We start from the raw sequence: 25,801 nt of genomic DNA on the forward strand, positions 1-25,801 counted from the left end.
CAAATTTTCTTTAAATAAGTCCGTGTTGATTAAATTATAATCGGAGTTTAAGTTGGTCAAAAAACCGCCTTTGAACGTTCTTCTTGTCGCAATACTTAAGTGCGGGTGTAGATATTTAATAAGTTACATGTGGTGAGCTTGAACGACATTTTCGCATGCAAAATTAACTTTATGAATCTTTTTCTCTCTTCAATGTCCCATTTTTATGTTTATCTCTTTTCAAGTACAGAAAGTGCAAGCAACGTAGTGCAGCTAACGAGGAACAAATCTACGGTTTCCACGGCGCAGGCGCAGCTGGCGCAGCCTTCTCCGTTCTTTCCGTTCCGCAGCCATCTCGAGCTATCAACGTGCCGATTGTAAGCGACGAACTACTTGCTAAATAATCAACGCGTATTACGCTCGCTCGAACAGTACCGCTAATCCTCTGTTTTACGGTGTTGTTGCAGCTGTGAAGAAAAATGGAGAACGATTTGGGAAATCTGGTCGACTTGTACATCCCCCGAAAATGGTGAGACGCAAACACACGTGGCGTCACGGATATGTCTCGTAAACTTTACACTGAACGCGAACGAGAATCTCGCATTGAGACGTTTTACCAAAATTCGCGCGCGATTTTGTTTATTCGATAAGGTTTGAACACCGACCGCGGTGCGTGTGCGATAGACACGCAGCGTTTAGAGAAGTGAGGTTAGGTCAGGTGACTGTATACTCCATATGAATCCACCGGCGAAGAGTCTCTGTTTTTCTTCGACTGTTCCATCCTCGTGATCTCCACATCCGAAGCGAAACATAACTATGTATACTCAGACTAATGTTCATTTCTACCAATGTAGATTAACTTCTAATCTCGGTTTAACTTACTTTCTATCTTTTTCTAACTTTTAGAGAACTAGGAAAAGATGACAGGTAAGTTAAACCAAGATCAAAATTAATCTGCGTCGATAGAAATGGACATAACAGGGAAATTGCAAGAACATGCGCGTGCGAAGCGTATCGCTGAAAAGAACCGGACTCCAATATCCACTTTAAACTTCTGGTTTTTCTCTGTCGCAGCTCGGCGAGTAACCGTATCATCCACGCCAAGGATCATGCGTCTATACAGCTGAGCCTGGCCGATGTCGATCCGGAAACGGGACGCATGACCGATACCCACAAGATGTACGCAATCTGTGGAGCAATTCGTCGAATGGTACGTTCAAGTTACTTGTATACATATAGGGTGCGTTCAGCCGATACTCCGCTAGTCTAGCAATCGTGAGCAGTCGCTCGTTTTCGCTCGTTTCCTCTCCTTTTAATCCATTGGGTCAAAGGAGAGGAAACGAGCGAAAACGAGCGACTGCTCACGATTGCTAGGCTAGCGGAGTATCAACTGAACGCACCCATAGATTTATGTAGCTTATTCGTTGGTATCTTCCTAAATACAAAATTATACTGTTATTTGATTGATATAATATTTCTGCAATGAATTATAATATTGTCAGTATTGCAATATTGATATAAATTAGTATCGGCATCAAAACCTGATGAAATGTCGCTTTACTTTTATGTTCGCAGGGAGAATCCGACGATTGCATCGTGAGATTGACGAAAAACGATGGATTATTATCTAAGAACTTTTAATCTAAGTTATGCGACACGTTTATTTTCAATAAATTAAAAAAGATAAAATAGATTTGATGACTATTCTTTTTGGAACCTCTGCGACAATTCCATTTGTACATAAGTAGTGTTACGTGTGTTCATTTTACTTGAGATAACAGTAATTTAGAAGATATTCTTGTCAACGAGCTTGTATTAAAAAAGTAGATTTGCTGAAAGGAATAAAATTATTTTTGTTCAATTGTTAAACCAATGTTAATGTTAATTATCTAAGTTAACGTTAATTAGGTAATTATTATTTAACAAATTTTCATAGACTAGATCTCAAGCATTTATTTTTATACTTAACTTTTCCGAAAATAAATATTACTGAAGGTAGACCAGCTTTAATGCTATACCTTTTGTGTACCAATGTGAAAGGCTATATGATGATACCTACTCGAGAGATATCTTCTTGAACAATACGTGCCTTATTTATTTTGTAACCATCAATTTATTTACAAAGTAGTGTGAATAAAATGAAATAATTTGGTATGTACATTACAAGTGATATCCATTCGATATCATCTTATATCCTCAGCGTGCGAAATTCGTTACCTAATCTTACCTACGCGCGAATTATCTCAACGAATATAATAAATATATTAATAATTAAACAAATAGAGTACTTTAAATCTATTATGATAATTAACGACAGCGGGATTTTGATTATGCGTCCATACAGACATATTCGAAAAATCGTAAAAGTTGTTTAGCAGAATTTATCCGGATAAGATTAGCGCGAGAATTGGGTTTTACGTGGTCGGAAATATCCGAAAAATCCTCCACAAGTAACAGGAGCGCACGACAGCGAGGAGGTTCACGGAGGTATTCGGAGCGCGCGGGCGCGCCTGGCGCCATCTGTCATCGACAACTGGAAGTCGATACCGAATTGACGTGACGGTAACTTCGCGAGTGAGTTGGTGAGCTCTTGGTAAAATACCTCCAAGTAACCCCCTTGCCCAACATGCTTTCCTGATATCCAGATCGAATAAATTGACGATTTTGACGACACCAAATCCATCTCGCCTTATTAGCGGGGAGCACACACTTCTGCACAACGCATAACGCGTAAGCATAAGAAAATTGATTGGTCCATACACATGTGCATAAGGAAATAGACCAATCAGTTTTCTTAAACGGGGAGCACACACTTCTGCACAACGCATAACGCGTAAGCATAATAAAATTGATTGGTTTATTTCCTTATGCACATGTGTATGGACCAATCAATTTTCTTATGCTTACGCATTATGCGTTATGCAGAAGTGTGTGCTCCCCGCTTAAGAAAATTGATTGGTCCATACACATGTGCATAAGGAAATAGGCCGGTATTCATAGTCGAATCTTAAGATCGTCTTAAGTACGATCTTAAAATGTTAAGGCCTTCACACATAAAATCGCGTAAGAACGTAAAACGTAAGCGTAAGAAAATCGACCAATCTCAATCAAGTATTGTGCTGTCCGTAACCACAGTAGGGGGAAATACTTGATTGGGATTGATCGATTTTCTTACGCCTACGTTTTACGTCCTTACGACATTTTATGTGTGAAGGCCTTTATGAAGCAATCACAGAGCCGTATTAACATCTTAAGATCGTACTTAAGACGGTCTTAAAATAAAGAACCGACTATGAATACCGGCCATAGACCAATCAGTTTTCTTATGCTTAAGCAGGGAGCACACACTTCTGCACAACGCATAATGCGTAAGCATAAGAAAATTGATTGGTCTATTTCCTTATGCACATGTGTATGGACCAATCAATTTTCTTATGCTTACGCATTATGCGTTGTGCAGAAGTGTGTGCACCCCGCTTTACGTATTCAGCAGACACAACTGTTGAGTTCGTCTTATCAACACTCTGCGTTGATTGGTTGGGTCTAAAATAAGAGCCAATCACGTTCGACTGCGTTCGACTGAGCGGCTTGGTCTGCTGAACGCGCTCATTTGCTACCCCGGTCATGTAAACACTATATGACTTTGTAAGCCGCGACCGATTTGCCCGCAATTTGAATTCTTTTGTTTATTTCGTTACTTTTGTTTTTCTCGTCGAGAAAAGTAGAGGAAGTGTTCGAGCAGCACGGAAGAACACGTGGCGAAGAGGAAGCTATCCGACAGGTAAAGAATTTATCATTCTGAAATGAGATTCATCTTTACGCATAAATTTATCGCGCGTTACAGGTAAATCGTGCTCGCCTTTCTCAGACTCTCTTTCGTCGAGGAAGTTGAATTCCCGACGCAAAAAAGGGAGGAAATGTAAATTGTTCCCGACTATTGTAGCATAACGTACATAATTGCATCTCTTTCTTTTGCGTTAAGACGAAATCAAATATTTGCATACAGCGTCATAAGTTGTCTGGATAGTTTGTCTAATTTGCACAAACAGCTTCTGGAGATTCTGAGAACGAACACTAAATAATTACTTAAATGATTGACTTCTTCTGTTTTGTTTTTCAATGTTCTACGAAAGTCAACTTTCTAATTTAGAAATTATTGCAATAATTGAATACAATTAACATGTAGATTATACACACACACACACACACACACTTGAAATTGCATTATTATTATTAATTTGTACGGTTATTCTTTATCCATTATACATGTATTAGGCCTGTTTGTTTCAGCTGAACTTGTACAGTTCATCTTTTCTCTTTTTCTTTCTAATGTGAAAAGGAAAAAAGGAAAGATAAACAGGCCCATTGTCTCATACATGCATATAATTATTTAGTAATAATTATGCCTTTTGTGTTTAAGATAATACATGTATCAAGAGATATAGTATTAAGTGTCAGACTCTTTCTATGTTAAAACATATAATGTAACATCATATAATTTGTGTTGTAGAGTTATTCCACCATGGCAGAGTCAGATATGAGTGCACAGGAGTGGAAGCACAAGGGTTGCGAAGAGTCTAGGAAAGGCAATTTGTCAGAAGCATTGAGTTACTACTCAAACGCACTGAAACTAACAGAGGACGAAGCTGAAAAAGCATGTCTCTACAGAAATAGAGCTGATATTTATTTACAGCTGAGCGATTACGAGAAAGTTATTAATGACTGCAATAGTGCGTTAAAGATATGTTGTAGCAAAGCATTGTTACAAAGATGTAAAGCACTAGAAGCGTTAGAAAGATTCGAGGAGGCATATCAGGATGCAGAGATTATTATTGCATTAAATCCTAATAACGAAGATTTTCAACGCGTAGTGGACCACTTACGTGAAATTGTACAAGAACGTCGTAAGAAAAAGTTACATATTAATGCCCAGGTAAATATACGTAACTATTACAAAAGTTCGTCAACTTCCCAGATAGCACAGCTGATCTTTATGAATTCAAAAAAATCTGAATCTGATCTTTATGAATTCATAAAGATCAACTGTGCTATCTGGGTTGCAAAACATGATAATTTAATCTAGATAAGAGAATAAAAATGAAATACATTTTTCATACTCGATGTAAGTATTAGTAAGCGTTTTTGTTTCAATATCACACATAATTTGACAAATGGATTTGAGTTTTTGTCTTTTATTAAATAATTATTAATTCTTGTTAATTAATAGTCTGCACACTACGGGTAAAAATTACATCATACAAATATAATGTCACAGTTATTTAAATTTTTATTGCAGATCATTATATTTAAGTATACGCCTAATTTTGCTTTATATTAGGTATCAGAAAAGCTGGATCTAGCATTTGACGTGAATGCAAGAGAAAAGGAACGTAGAATCGCTATGAATAATTTGCATGAGCTCGCATGTGATGAAACTGGTGCCGAGGAGATCTTCAAAAAGGAAGGTGTATCCAAAATGGTTCACCTTGTGAAAGTGGAAGAGGACGAGGAAGTGATCTGCAGAGCGATTCGTATTGTAGCCGAGTTATGCAAAAACAATATTAGTCGAACTGAGTCCGTTATGAAATACGTCGGTTTGCCTTGGTTCCTGGAAATAATGAGCAGCACATCTATAGAGAGAGTTAACGCGTCTCAATATTGTTTACAGGTAAATATCGAGTAAAATAAATGTATTTATTTTATATATATTTTAGTAATTAAAAATTTATTGCATATTTCGATTTCAGAATATATTGAACACTTACAGCGGTGTGACTAATATCACTAATAAACTCGATTCAAAACCCGACGAAGCTTTGTGCGCGGCGCATAAGAAGGAAATAGACACGATTCTGTTGTGCTTGTCGTACAGTATAAGGAGTAGAACGTTAACAGGCATAGCTAGAGACGCAATAATAGAACTTATTATGCGTAACATTCATTGCGTAACTAAGTTAGACTGGGCCAAACGATTTGTCGAACTTCGCGGTGTGCAAAGATTGATGGAGGTAGCCGGTGAAATGGAGGAATACAATTCTGAATCTTTGCTAGACATCACGTCTTCCACGCGAACTATAACCAGTGTGTGCTTAGAAATGGTATATAAAAACGTGTATAAGAACTGTGATGATGAGAAAACATTCACCAATGCCGTTGATGAATTTATTGAAGATAAATTGCATTCGCCTGACGTACAATCTAAAGTATGAATTTTGTAATTTTCGATCTTTTCTTATCATTTAAATTGTTTCAAAATAAAAAGCCGCGGATCTTTTTTTAACACAGCCTATTTGAGCAATTTAAACTTTTTAAAGCAAAAATGTTAAAGATTTTTTTAAATTGTTGATATTGTATATATTCTGTAAGTTTTAAATTAAAATACGATTATATCAGAGTTTAATCGAAACTTACTGAAGAATATGACTTTGCCATCTGTAGTATTTTCTGAAGCGTAATTTACAAGAAATTTCTCCTATTTTCTATCAAAACTAAATAATAACACTGTAACTTCCTTCATTTTAAATCAATATTGTTTCACGAAACGTAAAAATTAATAAATTGTCAATCGATTGTTTTACAGGTGCGTGTAGTAGTTGCGATAACAACCTTATTATTGAGCCCGTTAGATGTTGGAAACACATTTGTGGTTAAAGAAGGAATTTTAGAGATGATCCTCGTTATGGCGGGAATGGATGATGTATTGCAGCAGAAAGTGGCTCTCGAATGTATCGTAGCCGCTGTGACCAGAAAAGACAAGGTCGACGTGATCATAAAACAAGGTGTTAATATATTAAAAAAACTGTGTCAATCTCAAGATGATTCACTTCGGGTTCGAGCGTTAGTGGCTTTTTGCAAGATGGGTAATTCCGGAGACTCAGACGCGACTACCACACCGTTCGCGGATGGAGTGACCAAGGAATTGACCGAGGCTTGCAGACGATTGTTGATTAATCCAAAGAAAGAAAATAATGAGTGGGCCGTAAAAGGTCTGTCGTATCTGACTTTCAACACCGGAGTCAAACAGGAGTTGATCGGGAATCGAGAAGTCATTGAAACGATGATCGATATCACTGATGATCCATCCACTGATGATCAATCTGTTCTTTTCGACGTGCTTACGACGTTGATGAACTTGTGCAACGCTTATGACGAGCAAGAACCCGAGATGATAGAATTGTCAAAGTTTGTCAAATATCATTTTCCCGAGGAACCTGAATTGGACGACGTCTTCGAAGATGAAGGATTGATCGTCTTATTAATGGATTACGATGTGATCACCTATCTGTTGGAACTCGCCAAAACGGACAATCAGAACTGCAAGGAATTGATAGCGCGCGTTTTCAACGCGATATGCAGTAAACAGAGATTGGTAGATGTATTTGCTCATGTCATGCCGGAAACATTGTTGTCGTTGGCGCTGGATGGCACAGTCAAGGGAAAGAAGCAGGCTTCGCTAGCCCTGGTCCATTTGGCACTAACGAAGAGTATTTTTACGAAGAATATAGTTCCCGCTCAACTACTCACGGAGTTTGTTCAACCGATCGTAAATCTTCTGCACCTGGGGTGTTCTGTTAATGAGAATTGTCAGACTCTAACAGCTTTGTGCAATCTAGCTGAAGTCAACGACAGCATCCGAGAACATATGTTCAAAGAAGGAGTATTTCAGAAGATTGAAGCCTTTGTATACGAGGGGGACTATCTTTTGAAATTGGCGTCTGCAAATTTTATAAATATTATGATATTAAGCCGTGAAGTCGCTATCAAGTGTTTCGAGCAAGATAATTCTCGAGTAGATTATCTTATGTTATTGTACAAGGACGAGAATCAAGATATTAAATTCGCAGCAGCTGCAGCTCTAGTGAAACTGACGGTGGCCAACAAAGAAGCTTGTAAGAAAGTTTTGGACTCGAATTTCTGGCTAGAATTCCTACGCTTTTTACTCACTAATCGAAGTAGTAACGTACGAGAAATGGGTCTTATATTTGTGTTAAGTATAATAAAAAGCATGGAAGATGTTACTGCAAAATCCATCAAAACAGACATAATGGAACTACTGAGGACATTGAATAATACCGTGCAAAACAATCATATTAAGGAATTGAAATCCATTGCTTTAGAGGCTGTTGCGGAACGATGTAGGGAAGAAGCCATTGTCATGATAAGATGGGAACGTGATACAGCATGTCGATTAGGACAATCAGACCTTCTAAATTATTTGGAAAAAAAGTTATGGGTATATGAACGTACTAAAAATGTACCCTTAAACATATACTCAGAGTTCGGAAAAATACTAACAGGACGATGATGTCTTTGTTGAAAAGAAAATATTTGTGTTGAAAGAAGAAAATATTTGAGATCTGAATATCCTATATATTTCTGAAAATGGCCTATGTCCTATATATTTTTATATTTCAAATAAAGTGCTTTAAATAATAAAATAAATCAACGTTCAACGCTCATCGCTGCTACCTGCTTGATCTTTTCAAATATACTTTCCTAATAATTCTATTCGCGATGTAATGAATGGCATATCCCAACTCTCACTCCTTCTCATCGAAATATTTATTTTAACGATTGTGGCAATTTTTCTCAAACCTCTTGAAAGACGGCTAATTAAATTTTAATTACAAACTGATTAATAATTTTGTAGAAGGAATTTGTTCATTATTATTAAAATTGACATAAAAGGTATGAGAAAAATACTATAGATACTCTCTTGTAGTCGTAAAGAAATATAATCAATATAAATTAGATTTAATATATTAAAATCATATAATTATTGACAATCTGAAAATGGAAAGTTTTGAATTATTCATTGCATATACATCCTCTTTTTCAAAAGTAATAGATGTTTTTTACAGATAGTTATTAATTCTAAATAAATTATAAACTCTTCGAGAATCGGAGTATAAGTTAAAATATAGGCAACTTTATACAATATTATAATTATTCGTAGCATTTGGGATCAATTATTGCTCACGCGTGGATTTCATATATATGACATTTATTATGTATTTTATACATACAATTACAAGTATGAAATATTCTTTATATACACGTATAATACATTGATATAATAAGACTTCTCCGTACATATCAGATGCCATAGTACCGCTTCGCAAATTACGCTAAAATTATGTTCGTGTGAATACTCTCTTCAGTTATATAAAAATAAAAACTATCACTAAAGTGTGACCATGTTGTGCCATGTACAATTGGGACTGGCTATTCTTAATAAATTTTAATCGATCAAGAAAAAGCTCTGGGTATCGCTTACATTAAAATCTATTCTTATCTAGTATAGGAAGAAGTGTTAATCGGCGTTTTTTACTGTCGATTACGAATAGTAGATCTTTGAAGAAAATAAATGGTTTGATACTTTTAGGCAATGTCGTGTGTACTATGTAATTTACTATCGTTATTATCGTTTAAGGATTTTTATTATCAACTTATTTCGTACCATGATTATGAATTTTTGAAATTGAATGAACCAAGATACGGTTTTGATTTAGGAAGAATTCAAAATTCTAAAAAGATTTTTTAATTAATCTGTTCCTTTTTCTCACAATGAGTTATCCCTATAACTTATTTACTGGAAAATCAAATCCCAATGCTTACTGGAACTCTTTATGAATGAATCGGCTAATAAGAAACTTGTATAATTGGAAGGCAATGATCAGTAATCAAATAATACTGCATATCAAAATTGCGTTACATCTCGTTAGAATACACAGATTAGCTTTTGCATCATTTACGTATATTATTTATAAATAGGGTGATTTCTTATACATATGCTTCTGTTTGCTTAAAGAAATTGGGGTAAATTCTGAATCTGGTATCACGGCCAAACAAATCACAAAAATGTTTTGCCCTATTACTTCTGTTCAAGATAACATGGTATACTTTTGTTCGAGTATTTTACATGTATTGGTATATCTTGGTTTAGAATTTGCCATATAAAAAAAGATTAATAATATGACGTCAATCAAGAATTTTGTCCTTACTATGTTTCGTTGAAGATTTCTAGGTACAAGTAATTTCTTTAATTTCCAATTATGTATTTAATATTTTAACTTGTCTTTTATAATAGCTAAGAAAATGATACCTGAGGACTATGTGACATTTGTATATAATAATGTTTAATGTAAAGCAAAATTAGAGAATAAAATAAACCTATACGTAAATAGCTGTTGACGTACAGCTATACATGTTGCATTTCTCGCAACCGTTTGATATATCTGCAGAAAACAAAAATAGTTTGACATTTCCAAATAAATCTGGATGTCATTTTCTTAGATGTTTCTCTTTAAAAATGCGTCGTGTCAGTATTAGATGTTCGAAAATTCATGTTACTTATACATGGATAATTTTTAAAGTAATAGAATAATTTTTTCAGATTTTTACCCTATTTACTATTGATGCGCTATTATACATTTGCGATGATTGATAAGGTAGGCCTACATTTACCTTATTAAAGAAATTTTAAAAAACTAATGATAAAATTATACTATTGTTAACAGATATATTTTAAAAATAATCATATTTATAATTAATATAATGATTTGGAATACAATGATTTGAAATTGAATCTATTTATCTGTAAAAGAGAATTTATCAAATCAAACAACGCAGAATGTATTATTTCATTCGCAAAAGAGTATAACAAAAATTTAGAAAATAATAATTATACAAATCTTGACGCGATTATACTTCTTGGTATTTTATAAATGAACTTGTATTGTGTGTGTGTTGTGTGTTTATAACTATTATATTGCACGTATTGTCATTCATGCAAATGCGCTTCTCTCCAAATTAAAATTTGCATTCTCTGATAATAATATATAGATTCCTTTTAAGCAATTCTGTTTTCTCCTTCGTCAATTTATCTAAGCCAATCATGGATAAAAATAGATGTACTATTCTCTCACACGTTAATTACCATGTGTCATCCATTCAGGGCAGGTGTATCTGATAAAGAATGAACCCGATTAAATCTACGATTTTTCAACGTTGTCATAGCTTCCATGAGGTCGGTTCGTTTACTGAAGAAGTCTACGATTGCTTGACCAGTCAAAACAGATGCTAAAAACTGCTCGACAGTTATTGCCCAATCAGGATCAGCGGACGACGCTATGCTCGATGGATTTCCATTACGGTCGGGTGACTGAGAAAGAAAGGAGTATCGAGTTAATAAATTTCCTACTACAATAAAGAGAATCGATTGCCAGTGCAAGTAAAAATACCCTTTCGATAACCGAAGAAGCCTGTTGAGCTGCAGAAGCAGCTAGAAGCAAACTATCTTCAGATTCTTCTCTCTCTACATAGAATTTCTTGCCAACGTCCCCTAATTGGAGCAGAAGGGTACCTACGGTTTTTGCATTGTTTTATGTAATTATAATTAAACATTACTGCAATATAAAATTTCTGAATATATGTACATACAATATATACAACAATGTAGTTACCTATGGAAGCGATGCAATGATACGTTTCTTGTTCTTCGGGTTGAGCAGGAAACATGTCGTAAAGAGTTTTCCATAATGCTATAAAGTGTCCTTGAGACATTTTTGGCACGGTTTTAAGATCCAATGGACTGTCTTTTGACGCTATCATCGAACGCAAGCTACCCATACTCTGAACTTCCCACGATTGGTCACCTGGTTGGCTATTCAAGCTCGTGGATCTTGATAAAGTGCCTAAGGTCGGCTCTTCTGCCAGGCTAATCGGCATTTCCAAGGAAGCTACGCTCTGTTCCATGCTGTCGAAAAAATCCGTAGCTTCCGCTGCCACTTCGGCTCCATCTAACCAATTTATAAATTTAACATATCTCATATAAATTAACATATTTTATACATACACATATATATGGTTTTCATGTATATATTGTTGAATAACTACCCGCTGAATGTGTTGGCGATTCAAAGTCGGTAGGCATAAGAAGTGGCGGTAAATGCACCGTGTACAATAGCTTTAATCTCTGCGTTAAATCAGCTGTTGCTGTCATCCCTATAGCCTGCACTAGTTCCCGAAAGTTTAGCAAACCGTCACGATTACGGTCCATCAACTAAAAGAATATTTTTAAAATAAAGTAACCACTCTTAATATTATTTTCGTACTGCTTGTAATCAATTATCGCATAACATAATTTAAAAAAAAATTAAATTTTATTATGCAGAAGTTTACAACGCTTAAATGTTACAATTAATTAAACTAGGATTAATTTATTTACTAAGACTGAACTTACACGAAATAATCGCGCAGCAAGAGATTCAGCTTGAGTGCATTTTCCCCACGGAGATAAACCACCAAATAATATTCTGAATAAATCAAAATCTACTTTGTACGCTTCATACGGCGGTTGGGTCGGATCGTAGCGGTCGGGTTCAGATTTTCGTTGGCTCATTAACTCTTCTCTCACTAAACTTAACAATTCCTATATATATATAGCATAATTAAAATACTTATAGTCATATCCCATTGTCTATGTAAAATCATTTTACATTACCTGCAACTCTTCCATTTTCATGTATTTATCAACAATAACGCTTCTGATTACGTTCTTCTCAATTCCATCTTCGAGGCTTTGAACTACCCTCAGTCTATGCTTCAGGCGCAATCTTTCTATTCCACCAATTGTTAAAGATCCATATCTCGAGTATGCTTCATAAATTAATGTTTGGACAGATATACTCTACAGTAAATATATTTTAGCTTTATTAAAATCGAAGATTAGGTCAGATACATAAGATAATTAGAATATATGTATATTCTCTTACCTTACTAGGTGATGCACTATCAACTGGTCTAGGAAATATCGGGCCTTCATCGTTATAAACACCACCAAGATAATCTGTTAACAGTTGCATAGCTTCTCCGTCATCGCGACAGTTGAGTAACTTGTCTTGATTCCATTCCAACACAGTCAATGCTATCTGATAAAGCAAAAAGATCTGTTTATTTTAAATATCTTTGTATTTATTATGTACATCATATACAACGAAATAATTTGATTATATTTCAAAATTTAATAAATTTAAAATAATAAAATAAAACAAATTAAATTTATTCGCAATAAGAGCTTTCTGTACAATAATTTATTAGGATTTAACAATTATATATATTTTCATTGAAAGATCTCATTAATTGGAAAAATATATTTAAAACTATGCTTACTATGCTTAGCTTATTACCTGAAAAATAACTTTTGCTCCATCATAGAAGAAACAATCCATAATATTTACAGCGCTACTCGTTGGCATGACGCTCAAGAATATAGTTAAAAACCAAGATAATGAGATAACTTTAATTAAGCCAAGCTCCTGTAACTTGGCGTGTAGAACTGGCAAATGCTCGGCTGCCAGTTCCTCTAAAAGACCTTGGTCAACGAGAGCACCGACTACTCTCCGATCATAGTAATCCGGCAGTAATGATTCGCAAACATTGCATAACTGCCAGAACGCTGACTCCTCAGAACAGTAAATTAGCAGAACTGAAGCTACTATATTCATTGCCTGACAATAACCTGAATAGAACATAGAACATTTATAAAAAAGTTTTTAATTCGTATTAAGTAATTCGTAATGCTGCTAAATAGCAGTATAATTTAATTAATTATTTTTAAACGGATATTAATGTTTTATGTTTTAATACGCTTAAAATCGTCAGCTCTTAATAAATTAATATTCAACACAATTAAATAATAGAAAAAATTCTGTCTGTTATAATTAATTAAAAGATTCAGCTCGTAGGAATTTTAAATTGTTACATTAAATACAAATAGAAAAATATTAGACTTGCCGATCTGAGGATTTCGCCATGCATAGGCAGATAGCACCCTTCGCAGCGCGTTGATTCCAGTGTCCGATTGGAAAGCTGGATGTTCCGGTAATGATCTATGCAAATCCCTTTCGATCTCTTCATTTGCTTGACATGATTTACCAAGGGATTGTTCGACCAATGATTTGTATAAATCTGGATTCATTGCCTTCTCATTTAAGGCACCTGTAATAAAACAATTTAGCCTATGTATTAAAACTCAGTATTATTTGTGAAATATACTGTATCATTTATATATTACCAGAAAAGGTGAGCCAAATTTCCCCTCTGAGGGTTTGTGGTATTCCTTGAATAATAAGCTTCGTAGTTTCTGTAGTCCTATACATTGTAATTCCTCTTCCATATTCCGCGAAATGAAGCTCCCATTGCTTCTCTTTAGCTTCTTGCTTCAATGCGGCTTCGGGAGTCAGCGGAGCCTTGAAAAGTGTCATCAATGGCGGTTGTGGTTTCCACTGTTCCGTAGGTTTCGCTTCCTCGCAATTGCTGATGTTACTGCTCGAGGAATTTGGCAAACATACGTTTTCTCTAGTTCTACGAAAAGATTACAATTTGCATTGTTGCGTCTATATTTTATATCGATTAGAAAATGTAACGCAAACACATACGTATAATTAAGTTTAGACTTTGCTAAGAGCTCGGAAATTTTCTGTACCACGAAATCTCTATCGTGTATCTGAGCGAATAGAAAGGACGAACGCGCCGTTGTAATTAATATCGACTTATCCGCTCCCGTGCTGGACTGATTTTCCGCCGATTCAACGAGTGTTACTTCCCTCAGAGGTATAACTAAACCGACCTGTCTTCTTACCTAAACCGATACAAGTAACAAGTCAATTTTATAATCAATTCACATTTAAAGTTTATTCGTCTTAGAAAGATACTTACCCTACTTTCAAAACAAAGATAATTTTGAGATAAATATATCTTCCCCCAGACATATCTTTTGTTATATGGAGTCCATAAAGTGGCATCGATGCTACCATCTAATTTCTCTGCTCCCGGCAACCTAAATTGAAGCCTGTACGTTTCCGAATGTGCACGTGCATCCAGATCCCTCTTCAAGAAAGATGGCTTCTTAGGCACATTTTTGCTAAATTAAGAAGCGATTCAATATTAATTTTTGCACAAGTTTCTAAAAAGTAATGTAACCATATATCAATACCTTAATTTATTCAGTAAGTCTCTATCCTCATTAAATCCACTTTTTTCATCAATGAGTCTAAGGAAAAGGCAAATAATTCAGTTAACTTATGATAAATTAATACATGAAATGTAAAGATAATTTTTGTTCAAATGCTTTTTATATGCTGTATTTTAGTAAGCTAGTACCTTTTCATAGCAATATTGGTCAGTTGTTCCATTAACGAATACGTTTCTGATTTATGTAAAAACATAGAAAAATAATGCTGTAACACAGAAGAAAAAAAATTAGATGTTGAGAATTGATTGATTGGCATATGGAATGTATCACATGTATCGATAGCAATACGTAGAAATGTATGCACATTAACATATACCTCTTTATTGTCACGTGTTACAACGCGTATACTATCTGGAACTATAAGGGAATTTGTTTTGCTCAATTCCGTAATATCTGTCCATCTTACAGTCAGCTTCGTTTCTCTCGCCAGTATGTAAGCATAAAAGCACATGTGATTTACAGATAAGTAGAGCCATCCTTGTCTAGGTAATCGTGATTTCCAGTAACTAAAAGAAAAAATATAGCCATCTCATGATCTACCTTCCAAATAAAGTATTAAATATTATATTTTTATGTAATCTTTATATATTTGAAATATAAAGACCTGCACGAATAATAATTGACCAATTTGTCCTCTTTAGGTATATTGAACAATTGGTGGAATTTAAAAGACACAGTTTTAAAAGACTCTGGGTCCTCTTCTGTAAACAATATTAATACTTAATTTATGGATTCGCACAATATCGTTCTTACAATTTAAGTAACGATTAATGACTCTACCCTCTGCAAACTGGGAATCTGGAATGTTGTTTGCTATTATAGATTGAATTTTGCAGCAAACAAATTCCGTTATCTCCTCCTCGGTGTCGAACGACGTGAGCGTAGTCATTAAATTCGAGTGGAGCCATTCCCAATCCTGCAAAATCTCCTCGCGGGTCAAGGAACATGCCACTTCTGAAAGTTTTGAATGTAAGACGATATTAGAAATTCATATTCTACTTCAAATATTTAATTAAGACAAAATTTAATATGCCTTGTAATTTTTTCAGATTGTAATTGCATAATTATAAAACTAAATGTAGGTCAAAGCATCGAATTTGCTCCCTCAGCATTCGCTGAGTACATAGCTGACTGTTTGTGCTAATGCGCACTGTTATCAGTTACTGTGCTACTATCACGTCACTAAGACAATACTCGCATATATATATATATAGATATATATTCATTGCCCTTGGCTTTACATCTTCTTAAATGCGTAATATGAGTTAAAAAATTAATATGGAAGAATTGTATAAATTATGCAATTTTATTAGTAAAATCTAGATATCTGTAGACAAGAATTATCTTCTCTATCTACTTTTCTTTTCCTCTCCTTCAGATATCTTAAGTTCTTACACTAGAGTCTTAAATTCGAATCATAATCCAATACCCCAATAAACTTCCGACGACGGTGTCTGATGAAGAATTCTAAAGGGTGGTGGTTTAGTGTCGAAAACACTGTCCAACGTGCCCACCAGGATGGAGGTAAGACCTTTCGTTTTTCCATGTCCTTTGCGACGTTGCAAAACGAAATACACAGTTGCCTGCTCAGTAATCCTATATTATAAAATGAACAATAGAATCATATATACTGTATAAACCTCCTATTTAAAAAGAAAATAGAATCTTTCGAAATAAACAATTTTAGGATGAAATTAAAACAGATCTCTAACAAATGCATAACAGACATCTAAAATAATATCGAAAATTGAAAATTAAATAAATAAAAGACAACAAATTAAATTAAAAATTAAATAAATAAAAGATACAACAAATTAAATTAAAAATTAAATAAATAAAAGATGCAAGAAATTAAATTATAAAAAAAAATTTTTTTTGCTTAATTTGAATATATCTAGATAAAAGATTCTGAAAAATGTTTCAGCACAGGTATTAACTGTTATCGCTGAATTATTTCTTTCTCTCTTCGTTAACATTTATCGCTACTGTCAGCCATTATTAGCAACGTATATTGAGCCAAATTAGCGTCAAACTATCCTCGCTTATCGTGTCACTGATTTCGACATCACCGATCGCCGCTTATCGAATCCGACCAGACGCTCCCGGTGAACGGCGAACTTTCGGGCGTTTCGCGCACGTTATCTAACGTACGTGGTTTCCGCGTTAAAAACGGTAATTTTTATCACGTAATGACGTTAGTGACGTTAACACTGATAACCGATAACGTAATCCCGCTGATCCTGCTGTCGAAGCACGATGTCAAGAAATTGACGTTGCCGAATCGCGGCGCGATAAAGGCCGGACCCGATGATACCTCCAGCGGAACCTCCCGTCAGCTGTCTTTAGACGCGGATGTAAACATTCCGCGCGCGACAGCTTCGCGTCGACCTCGCGCAAACCGCAATCTGACAATCCTTTCGGAGCGGCCGCCGGAGTAGTTGGATTCCGTGTTGGCGATCGGTGACAATTGGTCGGGTCGTGAATAACGAGGATCGCGTGTAGGACTTTACCAGAACGCGTTGGCGAGCAGCACCTCCTGCGGCTTCACCCACATCTCGACCGCCGTGCACGCCGCGCGAGGTACATATGGCACTGACACTGACGGGACGCGGACAGCGCGGACGACGATGACAGGCGGCGGCGACGACCACGACGCGACGTCGCGCGCAAATCTCTTCGAGGAACGGCCGCGAAAACGCCGACCGCGGCGTAGCGAGGGGGAAGGGAATAAAATAAGAGCAATACACTCCCGCGACAGATAAACACCGTCCGCGAACCGACGGCGGAACGATCAGCTGCGACTCGCGAGGGGACGGAGGAGACGCATGGTCGCCACTCGCGACGACACGCGGGACGAATGTCACTACGCGGAAAGAGATATCGTTATTGACGATCGATATCGCGATCTTCCAAGTCTCGACACTCTCGACCCGACACTCTCGACATGCTCGACGGCGAAGAGAAGGAATTTTTAGGCCGAACGCAAATCGACTCGGGGCTCGGGGCCGGGAGACTCCGGCAACTTCGACCAATAATACGACGGGGAAATGAATAATTTGATAAGGTTAGATATGATTCACTGTTTTTTATATATAAGAACGTTTATATCTACTGGCGAGGGCGAGTGATTATATATATATATTTTTTTTTTCTTAGGAGATGCTGACCGCATGTCGTGTGATTCTAAGCTGTTAATATCCAGTCCGCAGGATTCTGGATATCCCGACAGATTTAATTTAATTTGTAATTATTAAAGAGATAAAGTGCCGAACAGGAAAGAGCAAGGGACATATAAAACTGAGGCATACTTCGGCGACACAAATGGAATGCTTGGAGAGAATTGATCATCCGGGATCGTGGGTGAAGGAAAAGTACCAGGAGGTACAGAAATTGTTGAGGGAACGCGAGACGAGGTGCTCCAATAAGATTTACGAGAGAAAGAACAAAGCTGTAGGAATTCTAATGGAGATCCTGGAAGCGCTCACCCACTGCAAAGAGCCCCTCTGCACCGTCGCGGCTGCGATAACTCATTTGAACATAGGTATATTACAGGCTGACTTGGAAGACACCGGACTCGCCACGGAATATTTCAGAAAGTGCATCGATTTGTTGGAAGACAGCAAACTGACGCCCGAAGGCATTTTACCGGCTATAAGCGCCAATAATCAACTGGGCCTGATTTATGCGCAACGAGGTTTGTACGAGGAAGCTAAAGATTTCTTGAAGCAAGCGGAAGGCTTGTACGTCAAGTTTACGGAGGACGTTGGACTCGAGCCTGTTCACATGGTGACCATTATGGGGATCGAGGAGATAGAAGGAGATCTGTGCGCCAAGAGCATCCTCGAGAAGCTTCACACGTTGACTCTGTATTATTTGGCGCAGGTATGCCGCGAGCTAGACGATAAATGTAGCTTCGCTCTGTATTGTCACAGAACGCTGAGCAAGCAGCTGAGTCAAAATAAGATAACGCAAGATCTGGATTACGTCGACTGGGCACTAAATGCCGCGACAATATCTCAGTATTTTATAGAACAAGACAAATTTCCGCAGGCGAGACATCATCTGGCCGCGGCGTCCTACATACTGGAGAGATACGCGGAGATCTTGACGGCGAAGGGTACCAGGGAGACGAGCGAGACCATCGCCGCGGAATACGAAAATTACGATCACAGATCGGCGAATGTCGCTAGGTGCTGGGCCAAGTACGGTATCGGTCTCCTGGGAGCGTCCAAGGAGAGATTATTGAAGAATGCCGAGCAGGAGGATCAGGATTCGAAGCCCGCAAAGATTTCCGATCAAGTCTGCAAATATCCTCAAACCGAAATCATGGAGGACCCAAGATTTGTAGACCTGGAACCGGAATTGGCGCCGATCACCAATGAAATCACGGACATGTACTTGTTGGACTTCAACGACGCCAGGCCGGTGTTCTTGAACGTTCGGAAATGGTTGGATAAGGCGAAGGAATATTACACTTTTGAGAATCACGCGTCGGATTACGCCTGGATTGCTCAGGACCTCTCACAAGCGTACAAGTTCCTGGCGTTTTTCGAAGACAACGAGGACAGGCAGGCGAGGATGCACAAACGGCGGATAGACATTCTGGAGGAAGTGATCGAGGGATTGTGCCCGCGGTTTTACCGTGTTATCTGTAGGGAAATCTGGATCGAGCTGGCGGAAACGTATTCGGAGATTCTGGACCTGAAGATCGATCGTCTGCAAGCGTCCAACGAAAAGCCGACCGCGCAGGTGGTGGCGAAGATCGAGCGCCTGGCGAGAAGCAGCATAAAGCATTATCAGTCGTACTTGAATTCTCTGGAGACGAAAAAGTCCGAGAGCGGAGTCGAATCCTTCTCGGACGACTTGCTGTATCCGGCGTTGTACACTTATTTCCACGTAGGAAGACTGTACAACAAGATCATAACTTCCGACGTGCAGCAAAAGATAGAAAACATGCAGAATAGCGTCGACGCTTACAGCTTCGTCGTTAATTACTATAACAAGCATCCTGAGAGGCAAGAGAAGTTGGAGAAGTACGAATTTATAAAATTATCCAAAGAATTTGTCACATTGCTACCGCTCACGTTAGATAGATTGAAACAGCAACAAATAAATCAACAGTAATGTTACTTCTCTTTCTTTTTCACTTTACACTTTCGTGAAAATGTAAAATAATATTTTGTTATATTTTCTTCCGCACAACAAACGATTTTTGTTACGGAGGAAGTACGGAAATTTATATCTGCAAGGCATTTATGTATATTCCATGTATTTAAATTTTAAAATGAATACTTTTTCATGCGTTACCAATCAGCCCATCTCGTATTGCCATATTAAAGATATATTTAAGATGAAAAAGTTACTATTTTGTTGTCTCTGTAGACCGATCTTCCTTTTAATTTCCTTTTGTTAAGATACGAAAAATAAACATTCTGACTGTGCTAATAAAATAGTAATAAGACTTATTATCGACTAAGTTAATATTGGAATTTGGTCAAAATCATCCTGATTAATTAATAAACAATATAATAGTAATAAAATAGGTATGAATAGTATATTATAGAGTATATTTTTTAATCATCCATTATTCTTCGGTACGTTTGAAGTACGTTAAGAGATAAAGTGTGCATCATTTACAAGTTTGATTTTTAATATAAATTATATACATATATTATTTATATAAATTAAATATGCCTTTTTTAGAAATGGATACAAAAGTATAATACATATTCATAATTCTATTTATACTTGAATAAATTATATAACATCTTTTTAAACTTCTTTTCCTAAGATACAATTTTATAAATTATTACATATCTTATATTTATATTATATAATTCTGTCTTTTTTTAATATTATATTTTTATATATTTTTCAATATTTGCACGCAAAAATATTATAGCGTAGCCTCTCACGCCTGATAGATTTAGAAATAAAAATTAGACAAAAATGAATATTATTTTTGTTGCATGTCGCATCGTTACCAGTCGCCTCTTCGACTGATAAGGTAGAGCCAGAGAGAAACCGTTCCGAGATAAGATGTCAGCACGTGCTGTAAATTTTCTCTTTATATTCGCGGGTCATATGAGTCATCCGCAGCAGAGAAAAACCTTTGTCGACACTCTCGACGGCGAATTCCAAGTCCGATTGAATTTTTCGGCCGAAGACAAATCGACTCGCCCAGAAATTTCCACTCAGACTTCGCCACGCAAACAGTGATTTAGACTTAGTCTTAACTTTAAACAAACAGCGATCAAATCTAGCCGTAGGTATTGTCCGCTGAAAGAGGGCAGGAGCCAATTTAATATAAGAAGAAGAAGAGCAAATCGACTCGGGGCGACTCCGGCAACTTCGACCAATAATACGACAGAGATACGAATAATTTGATAAGGTTAGATATGATTCACTGTTTTTTTTATATATAAAAACGTTTATATCTACCAGCGAGGGTGAGTGATTATATATCCATATTTCTCTTAGGAGATGCTGACCGTATGTCATGTGATTCTAAGCTGCTAATAGCCAGTCCGCAGGATTCTGGATGTCTCAACAGATTTAATTTAATCTGTAATCATTAAAGAGATAAAGTGCTGAACAGGAAAGAGCAAGAGGGATATATTAAAACTGAAGCATACCTTGACGACAGAAATGGAATGCTTGGATAGAATCGATCATTCAGGGGTGAAGGAAAAGTACCAGGAGGTTCAGAAAGTGTTGGAGACCCCCGAGAGGAGCTGGTGCTCTCATAAGATTCACGAGAAAAAGAAAAAAGCTGTAGGAATTCTAATGGAGATCCTGGAAGCGCTCGCCCACTGCAAAGAGCCCCTTTGCACCGTCGTGGCTGCGATAACTCATTTGAACATAGGTCTATTACAGGCTGACCTGAGAGACTTAGGACTCGCCAAGGAATATTTCAGAAAGTGCATCGATTTGTTGGACGACACTGAAGACAGCAAACTGACGCCCGAAGGCATTTTACCAGCTATAAGCGCCAATAATGAACTGGGCATAATTTATGCGGTTGAAGGTTTGTTCGAGGAAGCTAAAGATTTTTTTAAGCAAGCGGAAGGCTTGTACGTCAAGTTTACGGAAGACGTTGGACTCGAGCCTGTTCATATGACCATTATGAATATCGTGGGATTGACGGGTATAGAAAGAGATCTAAGCGCCAAGAGCATCCTTGAGAAGCTTCATGAGTCGACTCTGTATAATCTCTGTATTAATGACGCAGTAAGTCCACCGCAAGTAGGACGATAAATGTATAGTTTTGCTCTCTATATTGTCACAGAATGCTGAGCAAGCAGCTGAGTCAAAATAGGATAACGCAAGATCTGGATTACGTCGAATGGGCTTTAAGTGCCGCGACAATATCTCAGTATTTTACAGAACAAGACAAATTTTTGCAAGCGAGACATCTGACTGCGGCGCGCCTACGTACTGGAGAAATACTCGGAAATCTTGAAGGCAAAGGGTACCAGGGAGACGAGTGAGAGCATTGCTGCGGAATAAGAAATTTACGATCACGGTTGTTATATTTTCTTCTGCGCAACAAACGATTTTTGTACGGAGGAAGTACAGAAATTTATATCTGCAAGGCATTTATGTATATTGTGCATGGTATTTAAATTTTAAAATGAATACTTTTTCATGCGTTAACAATCAGCCCATCTCGTATACATTTTAATGAACATGACATTGCTATATTAAAGATATATTTAAAATGAAAAAGTTATTACTTTGTTGTCTCTGTAGTCCAATCTTCCTTTCAATTTCCTTTTGTTAAGATACGAAAAATGAACATTTTGTTTGTGCTAATAAAATAGCAATAAAACTTATTATCGACTAAGTTAATATTGGCATTTGGTCAAAATCATCCTGATTAATTAGTAAACAATATAATAGTAATAAAATAGGTATAAATAGTGTAATATAGGGTATATTTTTTAATGATCTATTATTATCCTTTACAAGTTTGATTTTTAATATAAATTATGTATTATTTATATAAATTAAATATGTCTTTTTTAGAAATGGATACATAAGTATAATACATAGTCATAATTATATTATTATACTTAAATAAATTTTATAAATTATTACTTATATCTTATATTTATATTATATAATTCTGTCTTTTTTAAATATTATATTTTTATGTATTTTTTAATATTTGCACTCAAAAATATTATAACGTCAACGCTGCAGTCTCTCACGCCTGATAGATAGAAATAAAAATTGGACAAAAACGAATATTATTTTTGTCGCCAGTCACCTCTTCGGCTGATAAGATAAAGCCGTCCCGAGAGTAGATGTCAGCACGTGCTGTAAATTGTCTCTTCATATTCTTCGTAACCCGCGGGTCGTCCGCAGCGAAGAGAACGAGAGAACCTCGAGTCAAGTCACTGAAGTCTCGCACAGCGGTAGAAACCTCGGATCAGAGTCCGACTCGTCGCCGACGTTGTTCATCGTTCGCTCATCGTGGGTGAAAAATGGCGTCCCTGGCGGGTGTCCGGCTGTTGGCGAAGAACGCCGGCTGCCTCAGGAACTCGTTCAATCGGCTACGTTGCGCGAGCGGCGCGCTCGTTCAGATGCGATGCGAGCAAAGGCTGTTGCATCGCGGCGCGCGGACCGTGCTCGTTGTGCCGCAGGTAATATTGAGCGTGACACCCGTGATACACCCGAGCATCGTTCCCTCGCCGAGCGATCGTTCGCGACAGGCGTGATTCCGCGGAACGCGCATTATGTAACTTGGAGCAACCTGACGATGAGACTACTTGCAGAGATGCGCAGCGACGGACAGCGTCACCGGGAGTCGTCGTGACCGACGTGCCGGGCTTGTTGAGCCATCGGTTCAGTTCGCTCGAGCTCGACAGATCCTTGTTTTGGCTGCGCTTTCTCACGCTCTTGACGTTTATAAAGCTCTTTCATTCAGTTGTACTCTAAACAATAGATTTTGCATTTAGCTGTTGGAAGTTGGAAACTGCGACACAATATCCCACGCTTGATCTGGAACGTTAACTTGTGTAAAAAAAGGAGAAAGAGAACTGATTGAAAAGAGCATAGAGCAAATTTAAATTGAGATAAATACATATTCAAGTTTTAGAAGGAGCACTGTAGAGAAGGCGCAAACAAAACTGTGGAGTTTACCGAGTCTAATGTTTTGATCTTTAATCTCCACATAGCGCTGTCTCATTTTAAAACATGCAAGCTTATTTTTATCAGTTTTATGTGGTTGAAATTTGCATGAGTAATTAATAAGGAAATGATTTCAATTTCTAAAGTATATACCTGCGATATCATTGAGCAATATAATAACGAATAATCAGTTGGTGAAATATTATAGAATGCAACTAGGATGTATCTTTTTTACAAACTATATCCAAGTGCAATTTAGATTTTTTTTTACTTAGTAACTTCATGAAAGAGCTGAATGTTAAAATGTATACAAAAAGATTTGTCTGATGAATGCAGGTAAAATGCAATCGTGGATACTGTCAAGAAGTTAGAGAGAAACCGAAATCGATTAAGGATATCGAAGAGCGCGTATTGAAAGCAGTGGCCGCTTATAACGATGCCGTCGCAGAAAAGGTTTATTACCTAAAATACATCTCTGTCTTTTTTTCTGGGAAAAATTTTGCAGGGCTTAAAGGACACACGCATCAAGCAGGTGCGCCAGTACAGTCATAAGGATCCGCTGACCCTTGACATTATCAATCAGCGGGTGCTCTTGGTTCTGAAACTTTATGACAAAATTGAAAGCGCAAAGGTATCCCATAATTAGAGATCAATATCTTTCAAATATTTACCAAGACGTTTCTGTTAATGAGATAAAGATAAATGCTTCATTGTAAGTTAAAAATACAAAATTCCTGAGTGCATTGCGCAATTGTTTGAGAAATAATGTGTATGAATAAAAGGAGCATTATATTTTTTTCCAAACACATACATATAGCTTTTCCACATTAATTGCAATAGTTGATTTTCCTCCCGCATGATATTATAATTATATTGTTTTTCTCTGTTGCTAGTCTTTTTACTGAAATGTCTTGAGAAATATTTCTTAAAACAAAGGGTAGTTGGTTAACACCTCGCTTGATCGTGGCGTCTGCGTACATACTGACATGTGGATACAAATTTATCTTCATTGACTCTTATTTACTCGATGTAATGTGATTCGCAGTACCATATATTACCGTTAAGAAATATATAATATCTAAATTTAAATTTAAGTGCATAAAATATTCTCTTCCTAGCGTATTTGACTCAATTTAATTTATCAGAGACATGTCAGTTGTGCAGGAGGCCCAGATGAGCGATCGAATCCTAATATCTGACGATACGTTGAATCTTCAGTTGAGCCTGGAGTCGCATTTCATGGACGACCTGGGTCTGGATTCCCTGGACCACGTGGAGATCATAATGGCGATGGAGGACGAGTTTGGCTTCGAGATTCCAGACATGGACGCGGAGAGGCTACTGAGACCCAAGGATATAGTGCGCTACGTCGCGGACAAGGAGGACGTGTACGAATAACACGCCTTGCGTTATTTAGGCTCCACGCGGTTTTAGTCAACATCTACCCCGTTGTTTCGAACTGGAAATAACGGATCACAGCGTCTTACTTTGCCGCCGCCATTGTTTTTTTTTTCTGTATATAGATCACTCATCATTATGTGAATAAAAAATAAGCGAATTGTTACATCGAATTTGTCTTGTATGCGAGGATCCTGAAGCGTTATGGTATATAAGAAAAATATATACATATAGAGCCGTTTATGATTACCA

General features: G+C 36.9%; 5 protein-coding genes across 6 annotated transcripts; 4 read left to right on the forward strand and 1 right to left on the reverse strand.

The window, feature by feature from the left end:
• The first annotated feature begins 259 nt into the window (after nt 1-259).
• On the forward strand, nt 260-1,672 carry Rps21 (ribosomal protein S21). Its single transcript, XM_071788805.1, has 4 exons — nt 260-356; nt 447-508; nt 1,054-1,189; nt 1,555-1,672. Exons 2-4 carry the CDS (start codon nt 459-461, stop codon nt 1,618-1,620), a joined length of 252 nt encoding a protein of 83 aa, XP_071644906.1. The 5' UTR covers nt 260-356; nt 447-458; the 3' UTR covers nt 1,621-1,672.
• A 1,877-nt stretch (nt 1,673-3,549) lies between these two features.
• LOC139819838 (protein unc-45 homolog B-like) lies at nt 3,550-8,973 on the forward strand. Its single transcript, XM_071789593.1, has 5 exons — nt 3,550-3,760; nt 4,490-4,912; nt 5,318-5,647; nt 5,727-6,182; nt 6,560-8,973. Exons 2-5 carry the CDS (start codon nt 4,502-4,504, stop codon nt 8,282-8,284), a joined length of 2,922 nt encoding a protein of 973 aa, XP_071645694.1. The 5' UTR covers nt 3,550-3,760; nt 4,490-4,501; the 3' UTR covers nt 8,285-8,973.
• Tbc1d8-9 (TBC1 domain family member 8/9) lies at nt 8,967-17,786 on the reverse strand. The gene is made up of 19 exons (XM_071789592.1): nt 17,527-17,786; nt 16,446-16,612; nt 15,797-15,970; nt 15,621-15,717; nt 15,333-15,522; nt 15,145-15,221; nt 14,978-15,034; nt 14,701-14,905; nt 14,421-14,623; nt 14,057-14,346; nt 13,777-13,980; nt 13,170-13,501; nt 12,756-12,911; nt 12,485-12,670; nt 12,224-12,412; nt 11,878-12,043; nt 11,445-11,780; nt 11,223-11,344; nt 8,967-11,143 (listed from the first exon to the last, which is right to left on the reverse strand). The coding sequence occupies exons 1-19, from the start codon at nt 17,568-17,570 to the stop codon at nt 10,925-10,927; spliced, it is 3,414 nt and encodes a 1,137-aa protein (XP_071645693.1). The 5' UTR covers nt 17,571-17,786; the 3' UTR covers nt 8,967-10,924.
• A 20-nt stretch (nt 17,787-17,806) lies between these two features.
• Nucleotides 17,807-22,744, forward strand: LOC139819839 (KIF-binding protein). Its single transcript, XM_071789594.1, has 3 exons — nt 17,807-18,080; nt 18,173-21,407; nt 21,497-22,744. Exon 2 carries the CDS (start codon nt 18,338-18,340, stop codon nt 20,138-20,140), a length of 1,803 nt encoding a protein of 600 aa, XP_071645695.1. The 5' UTR covers nt 17,807-18,080; nt 18,173-18,337; the 3' UTR covers nt 20,141-21,407; nt 21,497-22,744.
• Nucleotides 22,745-23,359: 615 nt separating this feature from the next.
• On the forward strand, nt 23,360-25,715 carry Nd-acp (NADH dehydrogenase (ubiquinone) acyl carrier protein). Of its 2 annotated transcripts, none has more exons than XM_071789595.1 (3): nt 23,360-23,664; nt 24,657-24,782; nt 25,370-25,715. In XM_071789595.1, the coding sequence occupies exons 1-3, from the start codon at nt 23,506-23,508 to the stop codon at nt 25,547-25,549; spliced, it is 465 nt and encodes a 154-aa protein (XP_071645696.1). In that variant the 5' UTR covers nt 23,360-23,505; the 3' UTR covers nt 25,550-25,715. The 2 variants fall into 2 exon arrangements, with proteins under 2 accessions (XP_071645696.1, XP_071645697.1); XM_071789596.1 differs by lacking the exon at nt 24,657-24,782 and adding an exon at nt 24,488-24,604 and having other exon boundaries at nt 23,362-23,664.
• The last annotated feature ends 86 nt before the right edge of the window (nt 25,716-25,801 follow it).

The sequence above is a fragment of the Temnothorax longispinosus genome, chromosome 9, assembly GCF_030848805.1.
Source record: "Temnothorax longispinosus isolate EJ_2023e chromosome 9, Tlon_JGU_v1, whole genome shotgun sequence".
Classification (NCBI taxonomy): Eukaryota; Metazoa; Arthropoda; class Insecta; order Hymenoptera; family Formicidae; genus Temnothorax; species Temnothorax longispinosus.

What these genes read in the sequence shown, in the direction of transcription:
- Rps21 (XM_071788805.1), top strand. Translation starts at nt 459, where the DNA reads ATGGAGAACGATTTGGGAAATCTGGTCGACTTGTACATCCCCCGAAAA. An exon ending in TTGTACATCCCCCGAAAATG is followed by an intron (nt 509 to 1,053) that starts GTGAGACGCAAA and finishes TCTCTGTCGCAG; the next exon opens with CTCGGCGAGTAACCGTATCA. An exon ending in GTGGAGCAATTCGTCGAATG is followed by an intron (nt 1,190 to 1,554) that starts GTACGTTCAAGT and finishes TTATGTTCGCAG; the next exon opens with GGAGAATCCGACGATTGCAT.
- LOC139819838 (XM_071789593.1), top strand. Translation starts at nt 4,502, where the DNA reads ATGGCAGAGTCAGATATGAGTGCACAGGAGTGGAAGCACAAGGGTTGC. An exon ending in CGTCTCAATATTGTTTACAG is followed by an intron (nt 5,648 to 5,726) that starts GTAAATATCGAG and finishes TTTCGATTTCAG; the next exon opens with AATATATTGAACACTTACAG. An exon ending in CGCCTGACGTACAATCTAAA is followed by an intron (nt 6,183 to 6,559) that starts GTATGAATTTTG and finishes ATTGTTTTACAG; the next exon opens with GTGCGTGTAGTAGTTGCGAT.
- Tbc1d8-9 (XM_071789592.1), bottom strand. Translation starts at nt 17,570, where the DNA reads ATGTGGGTGAAGCCGCAGGAGGTGCTGCTCGCCAACGCGTTCTG. An exon ending in TTGCTGCGCGATTATTTCGT is followed by an intron (nt 12,044 to 12,223) that starts GTAAGTTCAGTC and finishes ATATTCTTTTAG; the next exon opens with TTGATGGACCGTAATCGTGA. An exon ending in TCATTGCATCGCTTCCATAG is followed by an intron (nt 11,345 to 11,444) that starts GTAACTACATTG and finishes CAAAAACCGTAG; the next exon opens with GTACCCTTCTGCTCCAATTA.
- LOC139819839 (XM_071789594.1), top strand. Translation starts at nt 18,338, where the DNA reads ATGGAATGCTTGGAGAGAATTGATCATCCGGGATCGTGGGTGAAGGAA.
- Nd-acp (XM_071789595.1), top strand. Translation starts at nt 23,506, where the DNA reads ATGGCGTCCCTGGCGGGTGTCCGGCTGTTGGCGAAGAACGCCGGCTGC. An exon ending in CCGTGCTCGTTGTGCCGCAG is followed by an intron (nt 23,665 to 24,656) that starts GTAATATTGAGC and finishes AAAATTTTGCAG; the next exon opens with GGCTTAAAGGACACACGCAT. An exon ending in ACAAAATTGAAAGCGCAAAG is followed by an intron (nt 24,783 to 25,369) that starts GTATCCCATAAT and finishes TTGAATCTTCAG; the next exon opens with TTGAGCCTGGAGTCGCATTT.